The sequence below is a fragment of the Danio rerio genome, chromosome 17 (genome assembly GCF_049306965.1).
Source record: "Danio rerio strain Tuebingen ecotype United States chromosome 17, GRCz12tu, whole genome shotgun sequence".
NCBI classification, from domain to species: domain Eukaryota; kingdom Metazoa; phylum Chordata; class Actinopteri; order Cypriniformes; family Danionidae; genus Danio; species Danio rerio.
The window spans coordinates 3,808,514-3,835,000 of record NC_133192.1 but is presented as its reverse complement, the minus strand read 5'-3'; the positions used below and the strand labels follow the sequence as shown (position 1 = coordinate 3,835,000).

The 26,487-nt window shown below is 34.3% G+C and overlaps 1 protein-coding gene and 1 long non-coding RNA gene across 4 annotated transcripts in view; one reads left to right on the top strand and one right to left on the bottom strand.

The window, feature by feature from the left end:
* Positions 1 to 518, top strand: part of gpr65 (G protein-coupled receptor 65) — a 6,733-nt gene extending 6,215 nt beyond the window's left edge. The window contains exon 2 of the mRNA NM_001423209.1: positions 1 to 518. This exon is cut by the window's left edge and continues 876 nt beyond it. Coding sequence (NP_001410138.1) covers positions 1 to 151 — 151 coding nt within the window. The 3' untranslated portion in view covers positions 152 to 518.
* LOC141378498 (uncharacterized) overlaps positions 1 to 23,561 on the bottom strand; it is a 282,672-nt gene extending 259,111 nt beyond the window's left edge. For all 3 annotated transcript variants that reach the window (XR_012393178.1, XR_012393179.1, XR_012393180.1), the window contains exon 1: positions 23,444 to 23,561. This is a non-coding gene — a long non-coding RNA (uncharacterized lncRNA). The remainder of the gene's footprint in view (positions 1 to 23,443) is intronic.
* Positions 23,562 to 26,487: the final 2,926 nt, after the last annotated feature.

The window sequence follows — 26,487 nt, the reverse complement described above, 5'->3', positions numbered from 1 at the left end:
CTTTACAAGCAGAACAGGTAAAGACAGTGCCTCCGGTATGTTATTAATCCTCAGAAGAGCTTGGAGGAAAGAAACGCAGACAGAAACTGTACAGCACAATGAACATATCAATGGAACGGCCATGCTCTCCAATGACAAAAGTCCCATTTAAATATGAATGTCCAATGTGAATGAATCAAGCTGATATGGATATATGCTATAGTGACTCACAGGACTGTAACTAACTAATAAATAGAATTGAGGGAAGCTGTATGTTTTTTTTTACACCAGTTCAATGACTAGTTTAAAAGTAAGCAGTAGCTCATGCTTACGGAAAAACTGCATGTGTGAGGTTTCACTTTTACACCCACTTCTTCCTTATTATTTTGCAATTTTTTTTCTAATCATCTGATTTGTATCAGTAAATCTTTTTTGGTATATTATTTCCTGTATTAATGTTTCCATTATATATTTATTATAAGTTACAGGAGCAGAACCTTCTCTGGTATATAATCGTACCGGCCACTTTATTAGGTACACCTTACTAGTGCCGAGTTGACCCTTCTTTTGCCTTCAGAACTGCCTTAATCCTTCGTGGCGTAGATTCAACAAGGTACTGGAAATATTCCTCAGAGATATTGCTCAATATTAACATGATAGCATCACACAGTTGTTGCAGATCTGTTGGCTGCACTTCCATGATGTAGTTCATGTAGTTATTGCCCAGCAGGCACACAACATCATAGGACGTTAATATTAGGTTAGATTTAGGTTGTGATATCAAGTGACCAAAATTTAACATCTAGCCAACGTCTAAGGATAACGTTATTTTGATGTCCAATAACAACGTTAAATGACGTTGATATTTGGTTGATTTTAGGTTGTTAGAAAGTGACCAAAATCCAACGTCGAGCAAACATTTTTAACCAACATCAAATTGACGTCAAATACTGATATTTATTCATCAGGTATGGCAACCAAAATCCAACATCTAATAGACGTCATAGTGGTAACGTCCACACAACTTCAAGCTGTGACATCATTAGACGTTGATATTTGGTTGGTTTTCGGTTGGACATTGACGTTGGTCTGACATTGAGTTCTGACGTCAACCCGATTTTCATTTAAATTTAATTCACCTTTATTTGTAGAGCACTTTTACAATGTCAATTGTGTCAAAGCAGCTTTACATAGAAGATCATAGTAAATACCAAACAAAATGCAACGTCCCCACGACATTGGGGTACAACGTCAATCTGACATCATGTTGACGTCTTGTGCCTGCTGGGTGTTTAAGGCCATTTTGGTCATCATACAGCAAACATCTGCCATCTTGTTATTAGTGACCTGCATCTAAACAGTCTCTGGTTCAACGTGTGTAAAGATTTGGACGTCTTCTTGGACACTTTCAACGCTTCCAAACAGTTTGCTGCATTTATAAATCGCCCATGTCTTGAGGTAGTTCATTATGAGGTGATTTACCTTCTATGTGTGATTTGATTGGACGGGAATTACAGGACTAATTTTTCTAATACCCATATACAAGAAAAAATAAAGTAGTGACTGCAGGTTGAAGGAAAGTAGTGGAGTAAAAGTACAGATACAGCACTAAAAATGTACTCAAGGAAAAGTAAAAGCACACATTTATAAAATTACTTAGTATATTACAATTCCTGAGAAAAAGTAACTAATTACAGTAATTTGAGTATTTGTAATTAGTTACTTTACACCACTGATAGTAAAAAATATCCAGTAGAGGGCCAGTAGAAAATATCCTAAGTGTTGAACCCTGTGAATAGAATATATCGAAATTGAAGTCAATATACAATAACAGACCAGATGGCAGTGTTATGTGTTATGTTAAATTTGTTATATGACCGTCATGTAATAAATACTGAACTTATAATCGATGAATATGAGGTGGTTTTACTTTCAAAATGTATATATACTTTTAAAAGGTATAAATTCGTCCCCTTTTGGTGTTTTTTATTCTTGTGAACATTCAGGTGCTGCTTGTCAACTTACTTCTATTTTCATACTTGCTGTCAATTGCGGAAGAAATGATTGACAAAAGGATTAGGGTTAGTGTGTGACTTGAATGCACTTGAGGGGAGTCAGATTTGTTCGGGCAGTCAGATTTTTATACAACACCGGCACTGCGTGTTCCTCCATGTCGCGTCAGTGATAGCCGTTCTTGAACGATTCGTTCATTTGGAACAAATCTTTTGTATGACTCAGGGAGGAAATCCTTCATTTACGCATGTGCTCATTTGTGCAAGTGGAGCCCACTTGCTACATTGGAGTGGTCTATTTTATGCAGCAATGTGCATGTGTGGCCTCAAACCATATCGATTTGAAAGATATTGGATAATCCCTCATCGCGTTGGGGAATCATATCCATACATTCTCAGAAATGGATATACCGCCCAGCCCTAATTCGCGCTTTATGATGAGATACTCAAGACCAGCCCATCTGGCAACCATGCCACACCATGCAAAGCCACTTAAATCACCTTTCCTCCACAATCTAATGCTCGGTTTGAACTGAAGCAGATTGCCTTGACCAGGTCTACATGCCTAAATGCATTAGCTTGCTGCAATGTGATTGGCTGATTAGAAATTTGCATTAACAAGCAGTTGGACAGTTGTAACTAATAAAGTGGCTGGTGAGTGTGTTTGTACCCAAGATGTACATATTAGTACCTTAAAAGCTACATGTTATGTACATTTTCTACTATATATTACACCTTTGAAGTGACAATTTGAACCCTTTTTATTCAATTGTGTACATTTTAAAAAGGCACTGTTCCAGTGATAGTTCCTGTTCCTTTATTACTGAGAATGTATGTTAAGCGTACATGCTAACCCTCTATGGAAAGCATGGCAATGGCTAGTACATGTTTTAGTTTACTAGCCACGTGTATATACAGTATATGCAATATTTGGGTGTCTGCTTTTCTCCACAAAAAGACTGAATATGTGATTGTAATAAAAAATAAAAAATAAAATTCTAAAACAAAGTTAACAATACGTGCTATTATAAATGTATTTATGAAATAACTCGTGCTTGACACGTTATTGGTCATTATTGCTACTACTGATAATCTGTCAAAATGTGTCAAGAATATCGAGTGCGCTCACTGTGCTGTGATAAAATTTATCTGGAAACATTGATCAAAATGAACTCAATGACTGTGTGGTGACATTAATATTGAATTATTCAGTGGTGATAGGGTTGGGTGATGTCGACCAATTTAGCATCGTACGATGTCTAATGTGAAACATCACGATGGAGGATGGCATCGTTGTCATAGGCGGCAGTAAATTAATTATTTATGAACGTTTATTTCATTCATAACAAATTATTTGCAGCCAAATGTTTCAGCTATCTGACCCGCATGGTCTTTGTTTTACCCATAACCAAATCATAAATAAATAAACATAAGTTACATACAAATTACCACCTGTCAATCGCTTTTTTCATGGGACTCTGGCATGAATAGTTGTGTGGGTGTGTGGTCACGTGATGTGATTTTTTAGTGGTATACTGTGGTAGGAGGGAAGTCAGAAATGCTAGATGAAACGAAAGTGTGGATGATGATCGATTTCATTCTAAAATGCTGTTTTAAAACTAAAATGTATTAGTGTAAACGGGGCCTAAGTGAGTATTTTTCACGAGCGGGTTGCTGCCGCGACGGGGGGCGGGAAGGAGGATTGCCAGCTCAGCACTGTGATGTCTATCGACCATCGGCGATGGACCATGGCATCGTCTATCGACCCAACCCTAGTGGTTGACAATAAGTCAATTTTATTGAAAAAGTATTTCTCAGAGGGAAGGGCATCCGCTACGTAAAAATATGTGCTGGATAAGTTGGCGGGTCATTCTGCTGTGGCGACTCCGGATAAATAAAGGGACTAAGCCGAATAGAAAATGAATGAATGAATGAATGGTGACAAGCAGGGTTGCACAATATATGGTTTCAGCATCGATATTGCAATGTGAGCACCCGCAATATGCAATGTAGAGTCTGAGTTTTGGTTAATGTATTTAAACAGAATATATACGATTTATGCAACAACAACAAAATCTTACTTACAATTTGTCTTGTTTCTAGTCCAAATATCAACATTTCAAAGCAAAAACAAGGCTGTTTTACTTACTCCATGATTGGCAGATTGCTTTACTTGTTTTAAGAAAAAAAACTCTTAATTTTGACTTATTTCTTCTCAAGTTGAAAGCAAAACATTATTTGCACTTGATCTAACCATTTTTAGATATTTGGACTAGAAACAACACAAAGGAAAGTATGAATTTTTTTTTGCATTGTGATTATTCAATTTCTGTAACTGAGTACAATTAAGACTCCACAGAAAACCATTAAATAGTGCTGTTAAAACTATTTTGTGAAACTGTATTCATATCAAAATATTTAAAATTGCAGAAAAATAAAATGACCTAATATCAGATTTTCCCAATATCGTGCACATCTATAGTGACAGGTGATTTATTCACATTGTACAGGGTTGCAGGCACTAGGGCTGCTCGGTTTTGGGAAAAATCCTAATCACGATTATTTTGGTCATAATTGTAATCACGATTTAAATTTAAATTTAAAAATTATTAGCGCTCCAGAGAATTTTTTTCTAATAAATATTTCCCAAATGATGTTTAACAGAGCAAGGACTTTTAACAGTATTTCAAATAATATTTTTTCTTTTAGGTTTATTTGTTTTATTTCAGCTAGAATAAAAGCAGGTTTAAATATTTTGAAACCCATTTTAAGGTCAATATTATTAGCCCCCTTAAGCAATATATTTGTTGATTGTTTGCAGAAGAAACTACCCTTATACAATGACTTGCCTAATTACTCTAATTAAGCCTTGGAATTGCACTTTAATCTGAATGCTTGTATTTTGAAAAATATCTAGAAAAATAATATGTACTGTCATCATAGCAAAGATAATGTAGATAGATAATAGATAATAGTAATTAGAAATGATATATCAAAACTATTACTGTATGTTCAGAAATAAGTTTTAAAAAATCTTCTTTCCATAAAACAGAAATTGGGCAGGAAAAAGGTTGCTAATATTCAAGAGGGCTAATAATTCTGACTTCAACTGTATATGTACAGTTATTTTCTACCCTGCAAAGGAAAGAGAAATAAATACAATAGAATAAAAATATGAAACTAGAACCTAAAGTTTATTGATAAACTTTGATGTTGGCTTGAGAAGTGATTGCGCTAGGACTAGGAATGGCAGTTGGCAGGAAGCAGGGTGGCGGTTGCTAAGTGGTTGCTAAGCAGTTGCTAAAACAATTATGGCATTGTTAGCTGGTTGCTAAGCAGTTGCTAAATGGCAATGCTTGTGTACATTTTTGATCAAATGCTAATACTTAGTAGGCATTTCTAGCATATGTTATTGCATTTAGATAATCATTCATAGCATGTAGCTAATCATTATTAGCACTTGGCTTCCATTATCATTGTTACCATGCATAGTACACAGGAAGTCCCATTTGCTAGCATGAGTGAAACAAGCCAATGCCCAGGTCCCTACGATGTTCTGATGCAGAGATATTGTTTTTTTTAAATGGTTGCTAGGTTATACTGTTTTATTGCTATGGGGACATTTGACAGGTTAGTGATGATACATCAAAGCTTCTGGGCAATATGAGTGATCTTAATCAACCGCGATGTTTCTATGACAGTCTTTATGAGTGTCAAAAACTGGACTTGAACATTATGGATTCCTGGTGTTGGGTTGCGGCTGGAAGGGCATTCGCTGTGTAAAACAAATGCTGGATAAGTTGGCGATTCATTTCGTTGTGGCGACCCCTGATCATTAAGAGACTAAGGGAATAAACATTAGGTAAAAATGGCTTGCCGTATTTTTTTGAAAATACAATGCTTAAGAAGTGTGAAAGTGATACATGCAAAAATGGCTTGCCATATCAGTAAAAAAATATGGAGTTTAAGTCAAAAATGGCTTGCCATATTATAAGGAAAATAATTCTTAAAAATTATTTATTGGAAAACTATAAAGTCTGATAAACCTTAAAGATATAGCAACAAAATCTAACGCATCTAAATACAGCTTTTGGCCAAATTTGGGGCTTGTATAATTTTTTTATATGCCCGGATAATAAAAAATTAATATTTAACATTTTTTATTGAAAAAACAATAAGTCTTATAGGCATGAGGAGATATAGCAAAAATCTTGAATGTAGAAAGCACATTTTGACCACATTTGGGCCTTGTGGCATGAACGGCCTAGGAGGAGATACGTTTGTTTTCAAGGACAGAGTAGCATAACAGTATGTTGGCTTTCTCAAGCCAACATAACAAACTGTGCTTTAAGCATCTTCACAGTAAGAAAAACACTTTAGCAACAAAAGTCCTTCAGTTAAGAGCAGAGAGGGATTTTCTCGTTGTGTGATTAATGATAAAACAGGCTGCAGTATGAATTGCGCGCTGTCTCTGGTTTCTCTTTCACGTGTATTTTGATCCTCAACTCGTTTGTTCATTACAAAAATGAGGGTTAATATAAATAATCACTAAACACCGCGTTTTGACACCTATTTGACCATTAAAGCGCTCGCATTAAGATGACTTTAGATGTCTGCGCTCGTTAGAAGCCAAAATCGAAATCGGATTTTTGATTAATTGCACAGCCCTAGCAGGCACACACAAGATTTATGTACATTATTTTAAAAAGAAGTCTCTTATGCTCACCAAAACTGCATTTTTGTGTGTGATCAAGTAACAAATCAAAAAGGATGTTTTCTTGTAATGTACTTGAATTTATTAATATAAAATGTTGAAAATATAAACAAACAATATTGATATAAATGTTGAAAAAAATGCTAACTGATCTCAAATATTTATAGTAGAGAGAGAAAGTAAGTGGGGCAATGAGTTGATTATTGCATTTATGCTTGTACCTTTCTTAGTCGTCATACAGGAAATGACAAAGCAAAAGCCTTGACACATATCTATTAGGAGGAATACAAACTAACCACTTGTGAAAAAAGTGATGAAGACAAGTTCCACACACTCAATGTTTTATTTATAATTAATTCTGAAATTAGTTAGTCTATATAATCTCTTTGGCTTGTAATGTATTTTCATGTTCTTGTTGTTTTTGTTTGTATGCATGCATGTATGTTAATAAGGGCTGCACAATATATCATTTCAGCATCGATATGGCATTGTGCGCACCCGCAATAGTCACATCGCAAGATATGCAATGTTGAGTCTGAATTATAGTTAAACAGAAGCTACAGAATTGTATTTTATTACTGTATTTAAACAGAATATATACAATGTATGCAACAACAACAAAATCTGACTTAGAATTTGTCTTTTTTCTAGTCCACATATCAACATTTCAAAGCAAAAACAAGATTAATTTACTTACTCCATTAGCAGATCGTTTCTCTTGTATGAAGGGATAACTCTTAATTTTGACTTTTTTCTTCTCAAGTGAAAAAAAAACAATATTTGCACTTGATCTAAGCATATTTTGACTGGAAACGACACAAAGGAAAGTAGGAAAAGCATTTTGCATTGTGATTATTCAAATTTTGAACCTAAATACAATTAAGACTCCACAGAAATCCATCAAATAGAGCTGTTAAAACTGTATTCATATCGCAATATTTAAAATTGCAGAAAAATAAAATATCCTTCGCTGGAAAAAAAAATGTTTTCTGCAAAATTGTTGCAAACTATTTATTTGTGTTGAATTTAAACAAATTAAATTTAGTAAAGTTCAACTTAATTTGTTTGTTTCAATTCAACATGAACAAATTGTTTACAATAACTTAGTAAATTCAATGAATAATCTTCGAATAATTTTTTTCAGTGTAATATCAGATTTTTTCGATAACCTGCACGCCTAGTGACAGGTGATTTACTCACATTGTAGAGGGTTGCGTGAACACATGAGGTAATTTATGTACATTATTCTAAAAAGACGTTATGCTCACCAAAACTACATTTTTTGTGTGTAATCTGTAAAATAATATAACAAATCAAAAGTTCTTCATTTTCTTGTTTTTCTAAAATGCAATGTACTACTTTGATGGATTTATTGCATTTATGCTTGTGTCTTTCTATGTCTTCATTCAAGTCAAAAAGTGATAAAACAAAAACCATGACAGATATCTACAAGCAGGGATGCAAACGAACCACTTGTGGAAAAAAGTGACAAAGGCCCACACACCCACTGTTTTATATATACTGAAATTATTTGGGTTCTATAATCTCTTCGCCTTTTCCCAGAGATGGGTTGCGGCTGGAAGGGCATCCACTGCATAAAAACTTGCTGGATAAGTTGACGGTTCATTCCGCTGTGGCGACCCCGGATTAATAAAGGGACTAAGCCGACAAGAAAATTAATTAATGAATGAATATCTTTGCCTTGTAATGTTGTTGTTTTTTATGCATGTATTTGTGTGTATATACACTAAAAATTCATTGGATGAAGTTACTACATTTTTTAAGATTTGTTGCAACCAAATTTTATTGGCTAAATTTAAACAAATAAAATTGAGTGATGTTCAACATAAATTGTTTGTTTAAATTCAGCCAATATTGTTTATAACAACTTACCTTAAAAAATAGTCAATCCAATATTAATATTTTCTTCTGTGTATATAGTAGAAGTATAAACATATGTGACCCTGGACCACAAAAACAATGGGGTCAAGTTTCTGTAATTGAGATTTATACATTATTTAATAAATAAGATTTCCATTGATGCGTGTTTTGTTGGGATAGGATTATATACAACTGTTTGCAAATCTGGAATTAGGGGGAAAAAAATCTAAATATTGAGAAAAATAATTAAAAATAATTTTAAATCCTTTAATGATGCCCAAATTAAGTTCTTAGCAATGCACATTACTATAAAGTTTTGATTTGACGGATTTAGGATATGTAGGATATTTGCCTAATATCTTCATGGAACATGATTTTACCTAATATTAAGGGTGCTCGGATTAATCGGTCATTGATCACAATCGCGTGATAATCGATTGGGGGAGTTTGATCGGTTGGCTCCACGAAGGCCGATCAAATGTGTGTGTGCCGTGGATATTAGTGGAAACAATGATTTCTTTGTTTGAAGAACTCACGCAACTGCTGCTGTTGCATCATACCATCCATAAGCAGGGGTACTCAACAGGTGGCGATGCGTCAAGCTGAAGATTTTTAAACTATAATTTGAGCTCACATCTGATCCAAAACGCCCAACATTCTGCCTCTCTTCTCAGAGGGGATAGAGGGCCAAATCAAAGGTTATCATGGGCCAGCTTTGGCACGTGGACCCTAGTTTGGGCATCTCTGCCCTAAATTGTTCTTATTAGCTAACCAAGCACAAGTTGGTATGTTTCAGGTTAGCATGTTGCTTTTCAGTAAATTCAGTTTTCATATAACGTTTGTGATCTACATTTATAAAAACATGATTAATAAAAGGCGTCAATTAGTCCCCGTAATCGGTGATTGGTATCAGCCGATATGGCTTCAAGTAATCAGTAATCGGCCCCAAAAATGCTAATCGGAGCACCTCTACCTAATATCCTTATTATTTTTGCCACAAACAATCTTCAATTCTGATCAACCCAATGATTTTTTAGACCATTTATACTGCTGTTCCATGCCAGTGTTTTGTATTCACAACATTAGTTCAGTCATCCTCTAAACCAAAAGCTTTCATCATCAACATCCACCTCATTCCCATAGCATCACAGCCCAAGATAGAAATATGACCATTAGTTGCTGCTTCACTCTCTGCTTATTCACTCTAAACCTGTCCACAAGTTCCCCAAGAGTGCCTTTATTGATGGATGTAAATCAGATTTTCAGTTCTTCTCGGTTTAACCAGTAGGATCAGATGCTCCTCCTGCTAACTCAGCAGACATCTGGGGCTTTGAGACCATTTCCAGGCCTTTGTGTCAATTCGTTAACCCTTAGTGGGCTGTAAATGGGTTACAAATGCTCCAGAGAATCAATATCATCCATCGTTCAACCCCTAAAACACTGCCAGGCACTTACAGGCATGCTTTCAGATCAAATGCTGTAAAAGATAAGCAATAAAAAACACAAAAACTACTCCAGATCATTTTGAAAACGAGACAAAACGAGTTTTTCCTAGTTAAAAAAGCCTGTTTGCTGTCTCTCTGATATTGGCTGTAAAATTTACAAGCACTTTCTGAGTGAAAACCGTTTTACTAGAATTTTGTTGACATATCGCTGGTGTAAAAAGACTGTCAAAATGATTAACATAATTATAACAGTTTTCTTGTTTGTTTGTTTTTTGGTTTTGTGTAATTCAATGTGTTTATTTTGTTATCTGCCATTTCTGTGTGGTATTTACAAGCTATTCCTGACTAAAAATGTGAAATAGTTTAGCGTAGACATGTTACAATTATATACATATTATGCATAATATGCATATCATGCATATTAGCATTCATTGAAATCAAGTTGATATATTCAAGCTTATATAATTTTATTATTTTTTACATTAATACATTAAATTATTGTCTGTTATTGTTAACAACAGTTATACATTAAATATAGAAAAATACAACTGTTCGGTGAGCGGATACTTTCTCAAATAATATTAAGAGATATTTTTAGTTCATGTTAACTTATGTAGTTGTTGTTAACAAATGGAGCCTTATTGTAAAGTGTTACCATTAGGCCTGTCTCGATATATTTGTTGTATGACATATTGCACCAAAATATATTGCGATAAACTATATTATTGTAATTTTAAGGTCATTTTATCCCACTCATTATTTGATGCCAGAATAACAATACAATATCACAATGCACAATCTTACAGAGGACACATAATACTTTATTATTAAGAATTTAGATGTCATTTAACAGTTTACTAATGAGGCATTGGAATTAGTGTGAAACGCATATCGTAAACCAGTGGTTCTCAAACATTGGTACATGTACCAGTATTAGTATGCAGGCTTCCTTCTAGTGGTGTGCGGAAGAATCGCTGAATAATAAAAGAAAATGAACACTTTAAACCATTTGACGCAAACAATAACCCGTTACATACAGCAGTTTTCTTTTTACTTTTTAAGAACAGTGCCATTTTTAATTAACTTTTAAAATCACATTTTACTTTAAATGTAACATTTTTTGTTTGTTTTTTTGCTTTTATCTGTAAGCACAGGACTGTTAATGTTTATGTACTATTTTTAATGTTTTAAGTGGATGATGACAATAATATTCTAATTAAGAATTAATATGCGTTTTTTTTGCCTACTATGCTACTGTATTTCAATACTGGAATACTGGTTATTATGGTGGTACATGGGGAGACATGTTTTTCTGAGGTGGTGCTTGGTGAAAAAAGTTTAAGAACAACTGTCCTAAACAATTACATAAAAATAAACGTTAACAAAAAAGTGCAAGTTAAATAATAGTGACAGAGGCTGTCATATCTACTACCATATCTATAATCTACGGAACCCCGGAAGGGACGTAGTGGAGGAGAAAAAATTGGCTGGGTGAAAAAAAAATAATGGGTGAAAGAAAAAAATGGGTAAAAGAAAAAAATGGGTGGGAGGAAAATATATATTTCTGTTTTTGCGTTCCCTCGCAAAGATGTTTTGCGTTATTTTTTTTTCACCCAGCCAATTTTTTTCTCCTCCACTACGTCCCTTCCGGGGTTCTGTGATAATCAGCCGTTAGACACGCACATTAAAATATACTACAGGGTTCAACACTAAGGATTTTTTCTACTGGTCCAATTGGGCCAATGGTTCAGATTTTTACTTGCCCTGCCCAAATTTTCACTGGCCCCATTAAAAAAATAAAAATAAAAAAGACAAGTTAATACTTATTTTTTAGCCACATATTTTAAATAATGTGTCAAAAATAAATTCTGTGAATCTAGAATTTCAATATTTGAAAAATGTTAATAAATGTATGAGCACAATTCATAGCTATGCAAACAAAAATTGCATTATGGGAAATGTGGAGGTATTTTATTGCAGTTTGAAATTATTTAACAAAAGGTGGCTGACTGGCAAATTGTGCAAAAAAATAAATTAATTAAATAAAAAATAAAAATAATCACCATTTTTTTCGTTGTGTTTTCATGTAAATGTCTGCTTCCAAGACGTTATAAACATTTTTAATTTAGCCTTTTAATTTGATATTGCTGCCATGTTGCCGTCTCTTCGCTGTACTGGTTGTTACCAGGATACGGAAAAAAATAGCGTGCTTCAAAACAGATAGGAGGATCCGAAAAGCAATCGACATCAGAGAAGATAGCATTTTAAGACCAAAAAGCTCAAGCTTAAAATGCACACAATTGACTAATAGTCGCAGGCAAGTTAAACTTTAGTGACAAGGCAGCACTTTCCCAATCGGGCCAGTAATAATCCTGTCTACTGTCCAAAGCATCTTTCACACTGCCCCCGGGCCATAGGGCAGTCCTTATTGTTGAGCCCTGTACTATAGTAATTTATGGTAAATACTACAGTGTTTTTTTAACCATACTGACACTGACACCTCCAATAGAGATTATTGCATAATCAGCTAAAATCTTGCTAAAATTGTTTTTTTACGATATATCTCAATCACCTAAAATGATTGAGGTCATGTGTCCATGTGTTGTGCAATAAGTTCATTTTTAGATTATTGAGTCAGGCCTAGTTCCCATTTAATTGTTTTTATTACAGACAATTACAATATTAAAGCATCTCAGACTCAGAAAGCATAAACATCCATAGTTATTGACAAACAAGTATCAACAAATTAGTACCAACCTAAATGGCAGTATTTAAAAAAAGCTAAATCAGATGCTTTCCCTGTCAACATATTGAACAATATAGATATCAATGCTAATATCTGTCATCTCAAATGTTTTTAAAAGTGTAAATATAATAAATTATGTAAAAAACAATGATAACTTCTGTTAAGGTGTAACTTCTGAATGACTTCCCCTTTGACATTTCTCTGCTTTTAAAGCAGAATAATACACAGTCAAAATACACAGTCAGGTTTCTTTCTACTGAATTAACTCATGCGGTTTTAATTACATTAAAGGGCACCTATGGTGAAAAATTCATATTGTATAAAGTCATAAAGTCATATTGGGGTAAAATAAACACACACAGTCCTTTTTTTTCAATTTAACAACATAAAAACGATGGACCAATTGGAGCGGTTTTTCGACTTTACGTAGGAGAGCGGTCCCCCCCGCCCACCAATATTGATTGACAGCCTCGCGTCTCGATCATATCCTCAGTTTCTTGTTGCACGTACGCCATTTTCAGCGTGTGAGTCAAAGCGATATCATTAAAGGAACACCCTTGCTCTATTTTTTTAATCAAATTCAATATTCTCCACATTATCGCTGTAATCGGAATTATTGCTTGTACCTTTTGCGTGGCGTGGCACCGTGCATTTCGTAGTTCTGGGCATGGGTTTCTGTCGGGGTGCACGCAGCGGAGCTTCGGGTCAGCGGTGCCGTTGTGTTTGCCTTGGTGGAGGCTTGTGTTTGGAGATCTGGAATGCGTGGCGCGACGATTCAGGACACGTCATGTTTCTGCCGTGCCTCTAAGAGTGTCTGGTGTGCCGTGTCGCGGTGCATTCGGTGCCTCAGTCAAATTTAATTCAGTGTGTGTGTGGTTATTAGTCTCGGTGTATAAGCTCGGCACTTTTACACTGAGACTATACAAAGACACAAATGATTTTGTACTCTCTGCTTAGTCTGTGTCCGGGTCGAACATGCATGGCTGAATGCTCATCCTAGCTTAGCTTAGCTTCCCTTTCTCTCTGTCTGTCAGCCTGTCTGTTGCAAACACAGAGCGGGGGAGCCCTTGGCTCCGCCCCCTTGTTACGTTGGGCGGGAAGCCGAAACTGTGAAGCAACACGCCTCTAAACAGCAAACTGTGTAAAAGCCCCCAACATGACACTTTTGAACACATCATAATAAAAACATCTGAGCTGTGTGTGTTGAACTAAACCTAAACGGCACACTCAGAAGAACCTTAATATTAATATTAAATCATAAAAAAGGGTAAACTATGTGCCCTTTAAAGTTGATTCTAAAACTAGAATGAAAACCCAATAACTTTACGGTTTTATCATCTTGCATCAGATATTATTTTGTTTTAATTTTTGGGGTGAAAAAACTTGAAACTACATACACTAACCATCAAATTACATATCTTTTAATAATAGTAAAGTCACTGAAACTATATGAAATAATGCACATGTATGGAACAGACCTAAATGTGACAAACCAATATTTTTACATTGTTTCAATAATGTGTGTGTTTTGTCATTTTATTATTAATAAATCTTTTGTTTAATGTGAATTGTAGCTTGGCCAACAATACAATAGGGTGATTCGTAAAATGCAGTCAGAAACGCATATACAGGCAAAATAAAATCAATACGTATGGCTCCTGACAACATAAGTGCTTCACTTTACAAGATCTAAATAAATCGCCATGCATTATTATTATAATTTTGCCTGCTTTTTTGTTTGTTTTTTGTTTTCTCATAGTGGTAACTAGTGTTGCATTGTATGGGCCACACTTTTACACAAGAAAAAAAAAACATTTTAGGGAGCATGATAACATCAAATAACCTGATAACAATTTTTCAAGCATGTATTAATCTGCACATGTTGCAGTTCTCTCCTAAAAACTCCATCTTCCATATAACTACCATGAAAAAAATGCAGATGCAAAAGCAAAACCACAATGCTACAATCTAAAATGAGCTAAAAAACTGAGAGCAGAGGAAGTAGATAGTCTAGATTTGGCTGCTATACAGATTAGCAGGTGTGTTGGCGTTTCTGACTCATGTTCATCAGACAGACAAATCCGCTGACAGGAGAAAAAGATTAGGAAAACGTTCACGTAATATGCAAATTATGTGGTAAATGTAAACAAATGATGCATCTGACATTTGGTAAAAGTTCATTTTCTTTGCATTTATCAAGTAATTTCAACGCACAAAAAAACAGGCTAGCAGATAAAATGAATGTAAATTCTGACTTCCCTAAAAATACTAAAATATTTCTACAACTTATCATTTCCTCATAACTTAAAAAAAAAGAAACAAAGGAAAATGTAATTTGGCAAATAAGTGGATGTATTTGTAGTCTGTTTTAAATTTGGTTATATTTTATTAATGCTTATCTGTTTTTTATCTGTCATGCTAAAAAACACCATCTGTCTCACAAGTCAACAGAAACTAAAATTAATGACTATTTCAATAGAATCCACTTTGAATGGGGAGAATCTAATTACTACAACAAATTCCTAACTCCGGGGTTTCTGCAGGTTTCCCCAATTTAAATTTAAGACTTTTTAAGACCATCATGAATGAAATTTTAGACTCATTTAGCCTCACAAGGGCTAAACAATAAGGAATTTTTCAAATGGCCCAGATGGAAAAGATTTTGTTTATTTGCCCCATCAAAAAATTCACTTTAAATACATTTAATAATACATTATTAATAAAAAATATTTTTTACTAAATACTGTTTATTATTTTATTAAATATTGTGTAAAAACAAGATCTACTTATATACATACACTTTTTTGCCAACATACATTTTCTTTAAAATAAAAAAAAATGAACAAATGTTTTAAAATTATACAAACTATAACTAACTAAATATATGCACAACAATCTGTCCAAGTCGGTGTCGGTGTAAATACACAGCAAATTCATCAGAGTTAAATTCTCAGTGTTGAAGCATTTCAGAGTAAAGTGTTGACGTTAAAGAGTTAGATTTTGACAAATGAATATAATAAGAGTTAGAATTGATTTTATTCAGTGCGAAATCAAGGAGTTATCTTTTCAACACTTGGTGGTGTTATTTCCAACATCCGGGAATTCATGCAGCCCCAGTCACTGAAGAATTTTCCAGACGCCATTTGGCGAGTCAAACTACCTAAATGTTGGTATTTTACTGACTTTCTTTAAGGAAATACAGTTGTAAACATATTGTTAAGTTAATAACTTTAGAATGGAGTGACAATTTTAAACTTCTGCGGTTCATTCATGGTCGTTTGTGTATCTAGCTTAACTGCATTACTATTGACTTTTTTTCAAGAATGTTTTTTATATATGCTCACGCATACAAAGTGCATAAAAACATCAAATGTACATGTTCAACGCATTTCTGTCACACTTAATGCCATTTTGTGCATTGTTACCCATCTGTAAAATAAAATCGACACTTCTCCTTTAATTCGAAGCAAACTAGCGAGGGAATCCCCGGAGCCGCCTAACTTAGCCTACTCTGCCCGGATGCTAACGGCAACACAGGACGGTTTCCATAAGCTCTGGAGAGTTTCTAAAACATATCTGGTGAGTAAATGAACATGCCTACGCTTGAATTATATTAAGTGTTGACAACCATTAAAGTCGGAATGTTAACATTAATGTCTTTAAATGACCGCGTTTGCACTTTCTCAGACATTTAACGTTACAGAAGTCTCCCGGAAGTTGCGGGACTAACGTTAACGTTATCCCGCAAATGCACAAAGACTCCCAGATGCCCAAATAGATGCCCGCAAATGAATGATAATCTCCCGGAAATCGCGCGTCTCCCGCCTGGTCATTAAACACTTTGCACACCCCTCTCCACCGCATCCCTCCCAGCTCTTCAGGTACATCGCGCGCAAGTCACCCCCACCGCTCTTCAGGTACGTCGCAAGCAACTCATCCCATTGCTTTTCGATTACCCATCTCTCCCGCTACCTCCCGCAAATCAACTCTGTATCCCCCGAAAATGACATTTCCCAACTAGGGATGTCTGACGTTAGTAAGTTAGGCTATTTCTGTAGTCAGGAACATCTTAGTCAAACTTTTTCTTCGGCATGATATTGTGCTTAAAACTATAGGCTAAACTTAGCATGTATTGTACACAACATTTCCGTTTTATTAAAGACAATTTAGTGCGTTGTAAACTGCCACCTGTCTGTAAAATTAATCAACTGATTCATATTTGAGCAGCCTAATGATGATACAGGTTTGATTTGTAGATTTATTATCAATAATCAACATCTGAATCAAAAGATATCTGAAAAAGTGTGAGGCATACTTTGTGATGTTCATGTCTCTTTTTTATCTGAAGGTTATGCATATGTGTTAGATACTAATTTTTTGTTGTTTTTTAACAGCCACAGTTCTCTATACATTAACACAAGACCCTGTGACGGTGGCTGATTAGAGACGGATGGTGTATTTCCAGAGTTGGTGAAATGACCAAGCACACCTTCTTGGTCACATGTGGTGATAATAATGAAGGTATGTTTGATAAAGTTCTGTATTTGTTTCACAATAAACTGAGAGGGTATTAGAGCATTAGAGAATAACAAATGACATGAAGGTAGGGCTGTAACGATCCACGATATAAAATCGAAATCGCGACACTCAGATCTACGATCCTGTGTCGCGGTGTGATAAGGGAGAATCGCGACACACCCCGTGACTACCTTTCCAATAACGTCACGCGTGCCTGCAAAAGTTGAGCTAGTTGAAGAAGAACGTGAGGAAAAACTTTTTTTCGCTCGACATTACGAGCACTGCTCCGTTTAAGCCCTCGCAATTAGCGTTTAACCGGGAGAGCTCGCACGGAGCTCTTAGTAAGGGACTGTCTGAATGTGTCAGGAATATCAAAAACAAAACCAACTTAACCCCTCTTGACAACAGACAACGGCAGAAACATTGCCAGTGCTGTCAAAGCATTTTTGTTAATGTGGCTGCGCAGAGAGGGATGGGCGTTCACCAGATGCCCCGACTCCTCTGCAGAGGAAACTTTTCTGTAACCGTGCTGTGCGCTTTCTGTTTGAACCTTTGAGAGTTAACGTTACGTGCTGACTGACAGCGCGATGCTTGAGGCCAGGAAACAGGACGAAGCTTTCAGTTAAGATGAACACAGTTTCTATAGTTATACTTTATTTATAGATAAAGGTATATGACTCTGGTTATAATCACTCTATCATGCTGGAGTTTATAGCCGTTTCGCTTTACTTCAGGACGCATGCCGCTCTGAAGGTCTAATCGCTGTTTTAAGTTATCCAGAGCTGTATGAATGTACAAATCTTGAATATAAGAATAGCATTAAATATTACAATTGTAACAACACAGACAGCAACACTTATGCACAATCGATACCCAGCTGATTCAGTCGTTTCATAAGAGGACCGCGCTTTCTTCTCTTCTTTTTTCCTTGTCAGCATAAAGGCAGTGAGATACGCCTTGTTTTCGGCTTATAAAGCATGTATGCACATTAATGCAATAGCATATTTAAACAACAAAACTGTTTACAAAAAGTCTACATATGCGTGCGTTGTTGTTGTCTTTTCATCATGCAGCACGCACACTTGAACCGCGAGGGAGAGAGAGGAAACCATCAGGACTTATTCTTTAAAATAATGATTTCTATTAAAATGCAAAAGATTTTTTCCATGGAGCGGCAATTTGAGGAAGTCTGCGATTTTTATTTGACGGAAGAAAAAACATGATTGGAAAAAAACAGCCCATCCCGGTTATTAAAAAGAATCAGTCAGTATTTTCGTTTTGTAATATAAATTAATTATTTAAATGAAAATAATTTAGGGCAGTCCTATTTATTTTATTCATTTTATTTAAATTATTCTGCTCTTCTGTGCTAAACACTGCAGGTGCGTGAAGATGCTCTGTTGTTCTGTTCTGTTATTAATATGCTAGCATTTAAAAATAAATCAGTAGCCTAATTTAAAATGCAATATTTAATGTGTCAGACACAAAATAGACACGTCAATTTGTTTAATATAAAATTAATAGTAATCTGACCAGTTAACCGTTATTATAATAACCAATTAATGAGCGGCGGTTGTCTGTTAGCAAAATTAACCGAAATGAGCATCCCTAGTAGCCATTTAATTTACTTTTTCTATGTAAGAGAACTTGATTGAAAAAGAATTTTTAACATGCTTGAACCATCTACAAAATGGAGTTTAGTTCTGTTTGGTTTTTCAAAAGTATTTTGTTACAAAGAAAACAAAAATGATATAATTCTATTTAATAAAAAATAGTTTTAAAAATCTTTTTTTCCCCACCCCACACGAAAAAAAAAAATCGTGATACGAATCGAATCGTGGGTCAAAAATTGTGATACGAATCGAATCGTGGGTTTGGTGTATCGTTACAGCCCTACATGAAGGTGATAAGTTTTGTATTGTGGGTGAACTGTTACTTAAATAATTTTTGCTCTGCTTTGCACTTTTCCTCTTCTGCTTATCCTAATATTTTAGATTATATTTGGACCTGAAACATCTGCTAGACTCCAGGAAAGGTGGCGTCAATACTGGACCTGAAAGGGCCTAACAAGTTGAATCTGGTAAAGAAACACGCACGCACACACACACACACAAACACACACACACATGCACGCACATGCTTACAGAAAACTGTAAGTTTATGAATATTTTTTACACTGTGGCCAATATTTTGGGGAAGTCAGCATCACTAAATGATATAAAAGATTTTAAGCTCCTCTAAATTTTGCTCCAAGTGTTGTGTTAAATTCAGGATTCTGGACAGACAGCTGCCTGTTTTTCCAGTTCTAGTCATAGTGGTTAACCTAATTGTTTTTGGAGATCCAACAGTGATATATGTGTTTTTTCTACTTTTCCATATCCTGTCACCTCAACCAGCTGGGAGTTGTGGATCATCATAAAGATTTTCAAAAGGTGAGTTTAGATTTCTTGAAGGTTTTATTTACTTTAAATGTTCTTTTAAATATATCATAGAATTTGATTGCAATTTGTTTTCAAACATGTTTCTTAGTCATGCTGGAGTCTTCAAGAGTTCTTAGATGAGCATCACCCTATATCCGTGCATCAGGAACCACCAGACGAGCGATCAGCAGCTGCTACATCGTCATGGATAAAAAGGTCATCCTGTGGCTGAGAAGCACTTCATTCACAGGACATGCTTGATGAGATTTCCTAGCTCCAGTTTGTTTTCACACAAGTTTACAGCATTTATACCTTCATTTAAACTGCTGTGTTTGATATGGAGGACCAAGGAAACACCAGAAGTAAAAGATTTGCAAGCCAAGTTTAAAATGTAATTTCATAAGAAAACTATGAGTTCAGAAGAAAACTATGAGTGACGCTATATTGAACTTTCAAATTGCTCTGATGAAACATCAAGCTTGGACCAAAGGACTGAAACAGCCTTTTTGAGCACTGGTCATATATATTTTGTTGATACTGTCTGTACTAATAAAACATTTAAAGCATATTTGACATTGTTGCATTTTAAAAACTGAATGAATTGTTGAAGTGGTGAATGTTTAACTCTGCCCAGAGTTAAAATTAACCCTTACTTCGGTGTCAATGTGCCAACCCTTTAGAAAGTGTTGATTTAACTCTGTTTTGAGTGGACCCCATGAGACACTTTCAAAGTGTTGAAATTAACACCCATAGAGTTGTTTTGGGTCCCCGTATTTTGCTGTGTACACAAAGTACTTTTAAACAAATGTTATTGTAAGGAAAATAAGTAAATCATTATGGTAAATAGAGTTAGAAATTACCTTTTTAAATAATAAGTTTAAGTTTTATTGAGTTGGATTGTTGGTGATTGTATGGGTTTAGGATAGCAATGAACAAAGGGGGAAATTAAGACCTATTTAAAATAGATTTAAGACCTACAACATAATATTTCAGTAAATTTAAGACTTTTTAAGGCCTACAATTTAGATTTTGAGATTTAAGATATTTTAAGATCCCGCAAAAACCCTGAACTCTGAATATATTAGGCTACAATGCAATTTATGTGGTGTATTCTTACCATTTATGCTGTGTTATTAGTAAAATATTTTTTTATTACTTTTGAAAGCTACACTATTTAAAGAAAAACCATCAAAAAGACAGGTCTTACTCAAAGTCAAATAAATCATATCATCAACAACATCGACAAACTACAACAATACAACACAAAATGGCGCAGACACGTGCACAAACAAGGAAATTCACAAACAGGCGAGTTCAGACAAGTCAAATTTGAGTATAAACATACAAAATTAAACCAAAATATTGCCAAATATATTCAAAACAACCTTCTAAACAAACTACCAAACCTAAAATATAAACCTAATTATATTGAGGTAAAGTTGGTTATATATTCGCACATTCATTCAGGGACAACTTGCTCCCATATTGTTTATCACTAAAATGTATTTCACTAAAATTAAATTAATACGGAAAAAGTCTCAATGTGTGAATATAAAGCCAACTTTACCTCAATAAACAAGATGACTAAATATAAAGCACGCTCACGATTCAAGACTGAGGAAAAGTTGGTTTTATGTTCACACATTTGGACTTTCTCCTTAATAATATAATTTCAAAAAAATATTCTTTGAAAATTATAGATACTGAAATAATATTAGCAGCAATTGACTATCAAAGTACAACATGGTTCACAATGATAAAGTGCTAATGTTGTTTTGAAATCCTACTTGCATGTAATTTCAGTCTGAATATTCAAAAGTACAATGGTAAACAATATAACGTTTGGGAGCATAACTTGTAACTAAACGAATGTGGGAATATAAAACCCACTTTACCGCATCTATAATAAAAGGGGCTGTTGATTTTAAAATCATAAACTATAAGCTAATCAAAATTCTTACTAATAATCAACAAGCTAGCAGAAATAAGCTTATAAAAGGTGAATAAATTACAATTACCTAACTTTAAAAAACTATCATATGAACTCCCTCTCAGCGTTATCTTTCTTTTCAGCAGGAACGTTACATTTGAATGTCATAAACTATAAACTAATCAATTTTCTTGCTAATAATCAATAAGCTGAAATAAGCTTGAGGTGAATAAATTACAATTAAAAAAGCATTGTGTGCAAACTCCCTCTTAGGCATTACAATTGAAACTCAGAAACTATAAGCTAATGAAATGGCTTGCTAATAAATCACCAATAATCCAGGAATGACTAGAACAAACTACTAAGCCTGAGTATAGGTTGCAATGTAATTTCTGTACGTGGTGTATTTGTATCTATTTATTCTGTTATATACATTTGAAAGCTACACTATTTCAAGAAAAAAAAAAACATCAAATAGACAGGTCTCACTCAATTTTAAATAAATCATATCCTCAATAACATTAACAATTTCTAATTTTACAACACAAAATGGCAAGGATGAGTGCACAAACAGGAAAATTCACAAGCAGGCGAGTTCAGACAAATTTGAGTATAAACATACAAAACTAAACCAAAATATAGCCAAACAAATTCAATATAACCTTCTAAACAACTTAAAATGTAACCATAATAACACTGAGGTAAAGTTGGTTTTACATTCGCACATTTGTTTAGGGACAACTTGCTCCCTATATTGTTTAGCACGCAAAAACTTTTGGTCTGAAATCACATGCTATAGCAATACTTCAAAACAACATTAGCACTATTTAATTGACTCTGAACACTGTTGTACATTGATAATCGTTAGTTGATAATAGGATTTCACTATTTAGAAATTAAATTATCAAGTTAAAAAGTCTGTGTGAATATAAAACCAACTTGACCTCAATAGACAAGACGACTAAATATAACGAAAGCTCACGTTTCAAGATTGAGGTAGAGTATGTTTTATATTCAAACATTTGGACTTTCTCCTAAATAATGTAATTTCAAAAAAAGTATTCTTTGCAACTTATAAATATTGATGTCATTAGCAGCAAATGACTATCAAAGTACAATATTGCTCAGTCATAAAGCGCTAATGTTGTTACTTACAATACTTACAATATTCAAAGTACATTAGTAAACAATATAGGAATTTAACCAATTTATTTGTCACTAAACTAATGTGCGAATATAAAAACAACTTTACCTCAAGCAAAATGAAAGAGGCAGCTGATTTTAAAGCCATAAACTATAATCACAATTTTTTGCTAAAAATCTACAAGCTAATCTGAAATAAGCTTAAAAGGCAAATAAATTACATTTACCTGCATATGAACTCCCTCTTAGCATTATCTTTTTAGGAGGAAAGTTCCATTTAAGTCATAAACTATAAGCTAATCAATTTTCTTGCTAGTAATCAACAAATTAAGCTGAAATAAGCTTATAAGTTAAATAAATTACAATTACCTCGCTTCAAAAGAGCGTTGTCTGCGTTTTCCTTTCAGCAGGAAAGTTACATTTGAAAGTCATAAACTATAAGCTAATCAAATTTATTGCTAATAATCACAAGCTAGCTGAAAGGCAAATAAATTACCTAACGTTACCTTTTAAAAGAGCATCGTGTCAACTCAATCTCAGCGTTACTTTCGGTCGTTACATTTGAAAGCCAGACCAAAAGCTAATCAAATTTCTTGCTAATATCAAGCTGAAAGTAGCTTATGGACGATAAATATATTAAAATTAGCCTACATACCTTTCAAAAGCCATCGTACGACCTCCCTCTCGGCGTTAATCTTCATTCAAGTCGTTCGCTTTTCCCCATAAAATCCTGTCATGAGCGTGAAACTGAGAGCCAAAGTTTTCGAAAGGTCGTGAAGTAACGGTCACATGTTGCTAATTCTGGAACAGCCAATCAAACGTGTCTTTCAGAAATGGGGACAAACGAATAATTAGCATATAGTTGTTTTGTTTTAGTGTGCAAATTTACAACACAACTTCCTTTTTATTTAATATTAACTTAAAAATAAATAAATTAAAACTAACTTAGGTCCATGAGGAATGGAGCAATGTTGGCACTGGGCGGAGTCACTTGTATTAGCAGCTTCAACTGGACTCATCATGAGGTAAAACATTTTTTCTTTGGTTGCTCGATGTATAAATTAGCTTATTTTTGACAACATAATTGGATTGAATAGATAACACATTTTTATAATTAGCACAGCAGTTTATCTGTATTTACTTTTAATATAGTAGCTTTAAGCTTATAATATGCGTAAAAATATTACATATAAAAACAGTCAACAGCAAGGTTAACAACAAACTGATATTCGCCCATGACACAGAACATTGGCTATAGAAGATATAAATATACACTAATAAATGTTCAATGGCATAATATGAAATACGAGAATATTAATATTGTATTGTGTTACGGTTTGTTTTGGCACTTTACAATACAGTTGTGTGTGAAATTGAACTTGTATAACTAGTTACATGTTTTATGTGTAATATAGTAGGATTTAGTGTCGGATTAGCAAGATATGTTGCTAAAATACTCATCAAATGAAGGGTTCATACAGTCCTGGAAAATCTGGAAAAGTCTTGGAAAAACAAATAAACCCAAAATGTTTTAGAAAAATCAAGAAAATTGGTTTAACAATTATCTGTGTACTTGAATTTATTTTAGATGAACTTGACTTATACTTGACACTATATTTGATAGGTAAACTTAATAAAGAATAAAGTGGTTAAAAAAGCAATAACTTAAAAATCAAGAGCAATTTTAGCTTTGCCTCTCTTTCACTTGCTTTCACTGTAATTCAAGATGTATTTTGAGTGTCGTGTCCAGAAAAAATCTCTAAAGATACTGTGGGTGCTAAAGGCTAATTTGTACTAATCTACGCCAATATTATAAATATTTTTACGCAGACAGCAGGATACTTTCTAAAAACGATTTTACAGATGTAAAAAAAATTTAATTTACATGGATTGTCTCATATTTTTTGATATGCTGTAATAAATTTTTACATGCATTTTTTCTTTTTTACCACATGTACATAGACATTACATAAAACACTAAACAAAATCATTAATATTTACCCTAACATTTTGAAAAAATCATTGAAAATACATTGAATTTTAGTAGTAAAAATGTGTATGAACCCTGCAAATGACCATGAAAATGCTTTTAAAATATTTTTCCTCACAAACATGGGGAGAACACAAAATAATAATTATAACTCAAACTGGTTTGGAGAAAAATATTTAAAGGCGAGTAAATCATGGCAAAATTAAAATTGTTGGGTGACCATTTAAAATATTTTGGAGCAGTAAACATGTCAGGCTTAACAATTAAAATAAATCATTGCCTTCTGCTGTTTTCATTAGTTTTAAAAACTTTTATTTTTTCAACGTTTTTACTTGAAAAGGCATTTTTGGAGATCTTTTTTAATCTTTGGATATAAAGTAAAGCCACTGCACTGTTCAGGTCTTCATCATGCTTGAATGTCGGTGTATAAGATTTGCTTGATTTGTTTTTTAGATGTTTGCTGAATTAAAGGCTGAGCAGTAGCTCTTGATATGGAGGGTCCTTTTCAGCTGGAGATGCTGTTGATCTTAAAAACTACATTAAAAACAGGAACGGTGTTTCCAAACATTTTAGCAGGTTTAAAACCTTTATTTTTCCAAACCACGGTAAACCTTGAAACCGGTTCACCCAACAATTTTAATTCAGCCATGATTTACTCACCCTTAAATAATTTTTTCCAAACCAGTTTAAGTTATTAATTATTATTTTGTGTTCTTCTCGTGTTCGTGTGGGTTTCCTCCATCAACTCTGGTTTCCCCCTCAGTCCAAACACATGCAGTATAGACCTTTTTCTTGGAACGCAAAATTACCCATGATGCTTTGCGTGTATGCGCAAGGAGAATGCGAAGAAACTTCCGGTCGGCAGCTGATGTGTGTAAACAGTCACATTTGGACAGCTTTGAAACGATAGTTTTAATCTATTTTACCTGCTTTTATCCTCTTTGAACTAATACTGTTGTCCATCAGCAGCATCTCCTGGACTGATCATTTAAAGAAATGCGATCTAATAGGATGGAAAACAGCTGCTGTGAGGCGTTTCCCCCTCGTTGTCAGACGGCATCTTCTGCAGTTTAAATGAAGCCTCGTCATCGCTAAAGTCAACATTTTCTCTTTATTTCAAATATATAACCAGCCCAAACTAATGTAGTTCACCAAAATGTTTGACACACACACGTAGCCTGTACTGTGCCACTGACACACTGATTTAATAACTGTGACAAAGTGAAAATATAGGCTAGTGTCATTTCGAAATGACAGAAAAACACAAACCGTGGTAAAAACAACACACGAAATAAAACACAAACGGCTCCCGATTAGAATGAACAGCAAATCAGCCAGCAGAGGATCAATAACAGACTTTTATTGCTCATTTTTGTAAATTGCACGACTTTCATACCTGTTAAGTTTCATGCCAGTACTCTGGTTTGCTCTCTCTCTCTCTCTGTGTGTGCGCGTGTGTGTGTGTGTGTGTATTTTTGACGGCAGACACGTGAACTAGGAAAACGTTTTTCTCGTATTTCTGACGCGCTTGAACCACATGTGACAGATTATAACGGCTTTAACAGATACATTTCTAAGTTGTGTGTCGCAAAAACACTCTGTTATCCATTAAAAACGTTATTGAAACCCATTTTCGGAGCGCAAATTATCAGTTGTAAACGCTGTAAACAGAAGTTTTTAACATTCTACCGGAAGACGCTGGTCGCTAT